The sequence below is a fragment of the Pyrus communis genome, chromosome 10 (assembly GCF_963583255.1).
Source record: "Pyrus communis chromosome 10, drPyrComm1.1, whole genome shotgun sequence".
Taxonomy (NCBI): Eukaryota; Viridiplantae; Streptophyta; class Magnoliopsida; order Rosales; family Rosaceae; genus Pyrus; species Pyrus communis.
The window spans coordinates 7,133,346-7,140,212 of NC_084812.1; the positions used below are offsets into that span (position 1 = coordinate 7,133,346).

At 33.8% G+C, this 6,867-nt stretch overlaps 1 protein-coding gene across 1 annotated transcript; it reads left to right on the forward strand.

Moving 5' to 3' along the window:
- The first annotated feature begins 2,362 nt into the window (after window positions 1-2,362).
- LOC137748586 (NEP1-interacting protein 1-like) lies at window positions 2,363-4,310 on the forward strand. Its single transcript, XM_068488753.1, has 5 exons — window positions 2,363-2,663; window positions 3,234-3,412; window positions 3,589-3,672; window positions 3,787-3,954; window positions 4,059-4,310. The coding sequence occupies exons 1-5, from the start codon at window positions 2,510-2,512 to the stop codon at window positions 4,179-4,181; spliced, it is 708 nt and encodes a 235-aa protein (XP_068344854.1). The 5' UTR covers window positions 2,363-2,509; the 3' UTR covers window positions 4,182-4,310.
- Window positions 4,311-6,867: the final 2,557 nt, after the last annotated feature.

Here is a 6,867-nt window from a genome sequence, read left to right on the forward strand (position 1 = left end):
TTCATTTTGATATATTATGGGTTGAATTTGGTTAGGGCCGGCCCTGAGAATTTGGGGGCCCTAGGCAAGCCTTCGAAGCGGGGCCCTAAAATTCTCTGATCTCCGGTTCTTTGTGTATTGATTTGTATAAAACAAAATTGCTAAATACATAAAAAGTTCTATTTTCACATCAAATATCATTAAAAATTAATATAAAAAAAAAGATAAATATACAAACAATATTCAAACATTACACGATTCATGTTTTTAGACACAAATGAACTAAATGTTTGCAGTCAAGAGTTTAAGATTGAGAGTGAAGAACAATAAAACTTGATGATCAAGAGAGTAAATAACAATAAAACTTGATTGACGAGTATAATAAATTCAACGCCAATTGTTTCTCTTGTGTTTTTTTTTTCCTTCTAAAATAAACATCACACTAACGAATTGAATATTAAAATAATCCATTGAATAAAAAGTTATTGAAAAGAAAAATACAAAATTCAAAGTTTTGATTACCTTAAAGTACAATCTTTAAGATCATATGATAGTTGTTTTAAACATTCAATAGAAATAGAGAAAATAGGAAGTTAGTTTAAACATTTGATAAAAATAAAGAAAATGAGAAGTTGAAAGAAAAAAGATTGCAAAGAGACTTGAATTTGGACAGATGGATTGTCAGTAAATTTGAAAAACAAGAAAAATCTAGTGACTAAAAGACAACTTTGTGTTTCAAACTCAACACTCCAAAGAAAAATGAAGCCAACATTTCCAATGCACTAACAAATGAATTATGATATTTCTTACTTTTTTTTATATTTATATGTTAATTACAGGATATAATATTTTTTTGGAGCCCTTCCGAAGTGGGGGCCCTAGGCGGGCGCCTACTTGGGTTACCCTTAGGGCCGGCCCTGAATTTTAAGAAATGATTGAGTTACAAAGCTTTGAAAATTGCTCAAACTTCCGGTCAAGAGCTCCGGGACACTTAACGGAGTTTTTAACGGAATGACCAAAATGATAGATGGTGAACAATCTCAGTGACCACTTCTATTGATTTGAAATCTCAAGGATCAAAGTAAGAAGTTATGCAAATCTCATGATCATTTTGGCTAAAAAGCCTTAAATTATAAACATCTCGGCATTTTCTTACAGTTTTATTTGTTTGAACATTAATTTATCCGGTATATCCAATAGCAGAAATCACTCTTCCCACTTGTATAAAACAAATATAATACATTTTGTATGAACATTCCTCAATCTGCCACGTTTTTGGTCTATTCAATTGAATCTAAATATTAAGTTAAAACGTACCTATCTGTTGTTTGGTTCGTTTTGGTTGAACACCTAGTTACTCCACTCAAACCAACATTGTAATGGTACTTCCATTTTGAGGTGGCAGGCAGGAATTCTTGGCAACATACCATATTTGGGAAAACCTACTAACCAAAGCAACCCTGATCAAACCTAAACTTTCAATAACATTTAAAAAACCAAAATTAAAATTAAAAAAGAATAGATTTGTGGCATCATTTTTTTTTTATACAACTTTGACACATATTTATATGAGGCTTTTTAGAACATAATTTATAAATCATCTTTATAAAAAATTAGCCAAATCCAGCGATTATAAGGTTTCATAGTTGAGTGATTTTGACAAAAATGATATTTAAGAGAAAATCTAAATGGCAGACGGTTCAAGCCTTTGAAACAAATTATATAATAAATTTTACAAAAGCATGTGTAAAAAATTATATATAAAAAGTGGTGTCACAAATTCGTCTTCTATAAAAATATTGCAAGAAGAAGAAGAAGATATTTTTGTTGCCTTTTGCTTACCCTGTGGATTTATTAAAACAAAATTTCAGCAGTGACCAATCAATTTGGCACCAAATCTCACAAAAAACCAACCCCACATCCTTGACTCTTTCTTTCTCTCGCCTTCCTTCGTCTGTTCTGGTTGAAAAACGGGTGATGGAAAATTAAAAATCAATTTGCAGTGACGAGTTTTGTGGGACGATTTTACAACCTGAACAGCTTGATCATTTGTCAAAGGAGAAGCTTCTTGAAGTTAATATCTCTCTCTCTCTCTATCTCTCTCTCACATGCATTTTCTGAAACCAAAATTACCGTTCTTTTTCTACCAAGCCTATATTTTCTTTGATCCACGAGCAAATATAGTTGTGATGGAAGAAAAACAGAGCTTAATGACCTAGAGAGAGAAAGCGATAGAGAGAGAAACAAAGAGAGATTTATGTCAAACGAGAAAAAAAAATAAGAGAGCTTTAAATGCGAGTTGGTTGATGTGGTTTTCATTTTCCCTTCTTCTCTTACGGACTAAGCAATACACCTTTCCATCCATCTTCCCTTTATATACAAATCTCTATATATACACATATTTATATAGAGGGAGATATTCAAAGCTTTGAAAAGGGTTTTAAATTCATTCATATTTTTGCTTTAAACTCAACAAACATTTAGCTACAAATCCAAAAGCCTTGTTTTTCTTCTATAAACGCAAACAGCAATGGATTTTATTGCGCACCCATCTCGTTTGCCTCCTTCCTATTCGTTTTCGTTGGGGAATTTCGTCGAACGGGTCAAGGATTTCTGCAACTTCGCCGTCTCTGCGGTTCTCGGGAACGTTTTCTCTGCGATCTTCACCTTCTTCTTTGCATTAGGTTCGTTTTATTTTATTTTTTCTGAATTGGGTTCTGCTTGTTTGTCGAAAGTTTCTGTCTTTCTTTTGTTAATGCATTAAAGGGTGTTGATTTTTTGATCTGTTTCTGTGTTTTTTGATGTGGGTATATCGCAAATTTTGCAATGAGTTGGATTTTGGCTCTTGGGATTGTTAATTTCTGCAGGAAAGATCAATTGGGTCGCTGTTTCTGTGACAGAGGAAATTATCTCAATGATTGCATGCATTTGGATTCCTGAATTTTGTTGGAGAATTGAATTGAATTTCGTATGCCATTGTTTTGTTAAATTCTAGCTCCAATCAAAGTTTAAAACTTTACTTGTTGACAAAAGGGGTTCTTTTGGGAAAGCTTGTTCATCAATTTTTTTTATATTTATTTATTTATTTATTTTGTTGGTGTCTGGATCCTTGGAACATAGCGTGTTTTGAAATTAAGAACCGTATGTTACGTTGTCCCTTCCGGGACATCCGATAAAATTGAAACGATACAGAGAAGGAAAGCTGTAAGTTATGTTAGATTTTGACTAATGGAAATGGCAATTTTTGTGTGCAGTGGGCACCACGTTAGGAGCAATGACTGGAGCTTTGATAGGGCAGGAAACTGAGAGTGGATTTGTGAGAGGAGCTGCAGTTGGTGCAATATCAGGAGCTGTTTTTTCAATTGAAGTGTTTGAATCTTCCCTTGTTCTTTGGCAATCAGATGAATCAGGAATTGGGTGTCTTCTGTATTTGGTGAGCAATTAAGATTTTGGGGACCCCTATATTTATATGGTCAGGTGGTCACTGCCCCAAATGCCTCAAATGTTTGGTTCTTTAGAATTCCTGAGTTGGTGTATTTGATCTCCAAAGGTTTAATTAAGTAGCAAATGCCAGTATGCCTAATTCGTGTTTTCGTGTAATCTATGCAGATTGATGTCATTGCTAGTCTCCTAAGCGGTAGATTAGTCCGCGAGCGGATTGGCCCGGCCATGTTAAGTGCAGTGCAAAGTCAGGTAATTTCAATGCTTAGATGCCAGTTTTTATGTTAGGCAACATAAACTCCATGAGATTCATTCATGTGCTTGCTAATTACTAATTAACTATTTGTTTCGTTGTTCTTTATCCAGATGGGTGCTGTGGAATCAACCTTTGATGAGATCCCCAACATCTTCGACACCGGTGGCTCCAAAGGGTTGCCCGGAGATTCAGTTGAAAAGATCCCGAAGATCAAAATTACCTGCCACAACAATGTGGATGCTTCTGGGGAGAAAGTCTCCTGTTCAGTTTGTCTTCAGGTAAAAAATCTTAAAGAAACCATCTTTTTTCGCTCATAAGCGATATAATCAGTCTCAATTTCGAACTTAGTGATTGACATCGTGAATTTTGTTTACATGATCAGGATTTTCAGATTGGAGAGACAGTAAGAAGCTTGCCACACTGCCATCACATGTTTCACCTGCCTTGTATAGATAAGTGGCTCCTAAGGCATGGCTCATGCCCTCTCTGCAGAAGGGATCTGTGAATCTGCTGATCTTCTTGTAAATTACCATATTAGTAAAATGTTCTTTTATTGACTACACAAATTTTGTACCCTTTTCATCTGTATTATTATTCACCAGGCTGCTCCAGTAGTTTCATGCTACACTATGAGTTCATGTATAAATTTTTTATTTTGGTAGTTTTAAGTTTTTATTGCACAATATCCCCTACTTTTTACTGTTTTACAGCACCCTTTTGGAATTTGGATCCTCTTGGACCTTAGCGTCAAGAGCCTAAGGATCAGAAAATCTAGATCCTTGGCTTGTGTGAAAGAGAAATTAAAGCTCCTGATTTATGTGAGGTGAGTCAACAGAATGAGTTAATGAGAACTACTAAATTTAATTTGAGTAGTATAAATTGACTAGTAGATACTCGAGATTTTGTAAACGTAAGATCTTGGAAAATGCTAGGAGAACCATCGAATTTTTGCACATTTATAACGGTCTATCTGAGTTCGAGCTGAAACATAAATTTAATTCGAATGCCAGATTTTGTCTGCAAAAGTAAAGATGTCAATAACTCTTTTAGCATGGTCTCAACTGTAGTGCATGCCACCATGCCCCCCTTACAAGGGTAAGTCTTTTCAGGTCCACCGATACCAGACGATGGGGGATTTGAATACAGGATCTTCAGTAATAAACGCTTTTATTTATTTAAGTTACGAATTATGTGCGTTATGAAGATCAGTTAAAACGATCTTTAATCTTATCCCTAACCCCACTTTAACCCACAGCAATTGGGCTTAGCTTTCCATTAACATAATGCTTACTCCAATAACTTCTCTTCTGGTGCAAGTGATTTGAGAATAAGTTGGCTCCAACAGTTGAGATATTTTGGTATAAATTTTGCTGACAAAGTTATCTCATCAGGTCGGTAGGAACTTCATACCACACTAGAAAACACTTTTCTTTTGGTTATGGTGTGTTTTGTTTCCACGCATATATTTTTTTTGTTTTGCTTCCAAGCCACTTTTTCTAAGTACAAAATAAAAAAGCCATTTGTGTGGATACCTTATCATTATAGCAAAGTGATTTCCGCACATATTTTTTTGTGTTCTGCACATAAAAATTAAAGACGGACGAAAGAAAACTCATGTAAGCATGAGAATAAAACTTTGACAAATCATTTTTCGTCGTTTTATCATAAGACATAACGCGATATGGACACAAATTAAATTTTCTTAGTGCATGTTGTTTACTGTGTTTGCGGCCGGATCATACACCCTGCCGCCCAATTAAGCGTCAAGCGATTTTGATCTTACTTCCTCATTACTACATAATCCACAAGAATATATGATGTTTCATTTATGAAATTCGTATTTGGTGACTTTTTACCCTGTGCAATGCAACAAGCAATGACAAACTTTCTAACCAGAAAAGTAGATGAAATCTTTTCCTGTTTTTATACAGAATATCAGATTTTAATCCTATTCTTGCAAGACTGGAATAAACTCTGACTCAAGTCAGTTGTGAAGAATAATCTATCGTACCTGTAAATTATTAAACAAGTAGGCCAAATCTTAAAAGTAACCTCGTCATCTACCACTAATAAGATGAGGAAAATAAGAAAAGCAGATTCCTGGGATTGTTTAAATAAAGAACAATAATACTAATAATTCAGGCAATGCTCAGTGTAGATGCTTGTTTTATTGATTGATTTATTTATTTGAGAGTACTACGGACATTAAGTAAGATCTTTCATAATAGTTTGAGTGGGTGTGATACTTATATATAGAAATAAGGCAATCTGAGTTTGATTCCTTAAAATGATTTAGTAGATAGGAATTAAGTTTTATTTGTAGAATTACAAAATCTTATCAATATAACATTAAAGCTACCTCGTCACCTACACTAAGTCAGATTAGATATACATTGCAATTTCTTATTTATGTGAGTCAAAGATTTTTTACAACTACTTTGAGATACTATTGACATGTTTGCCTAACATGAATGAAAGAAGTAATGAATTGGGGAAGTAAAGAAACATCGTATCAACTAGTCCACTCTAGTTGATTTGATTATAATTTGTTAGGTATTAGATTACAAATTTTAAAAGAGAACTCATGTTTTTTCAATTATATGTGTGTTAACACATAAAAGGTTAAGAATTAAAATGATTCATAATAAATGCATGAAACTGAAGAAGCAAATCATTCTAATTTTGTTTCCATGTAAAAGAATGTCATAAAAGTTTATCAAAGTACTAGCCACTAGGAGAGCAAATTTTAAACTAAATTTGAAGATCAAATAGTCTATCACCGATTAGAAATAAAGACGTTAATTAACATTTAAATAATAATCTAATCATTAATAACCATATCATCTATTTACAAAAATTAGTTCAAAAATTTAGTTTTTCTACCATTACATTGTGATCTTAATATTCTTGATATACAGCTTGTTTATATTTTATTGTGGATACATGCTTTTGGCTTTTTCAAGTAAACTTTTCTTTTGTTTTACCTTCTGAAATGAATGCGACTAGCTAGCTAGCTACCTCACCTGCATGTACTTTGGTTCAATCTCGAGAGAGAGAGAGAGAGAGATCTGCCATCTCAAGTGAGAAGTCACACTCGCACATGTATGATGCATGCAGATCACCTTCAACATATCTCAACTCAAATCATGTGATCTTCTCACATGCTGCCCTTTTTACAGCTTTTTGCAAAA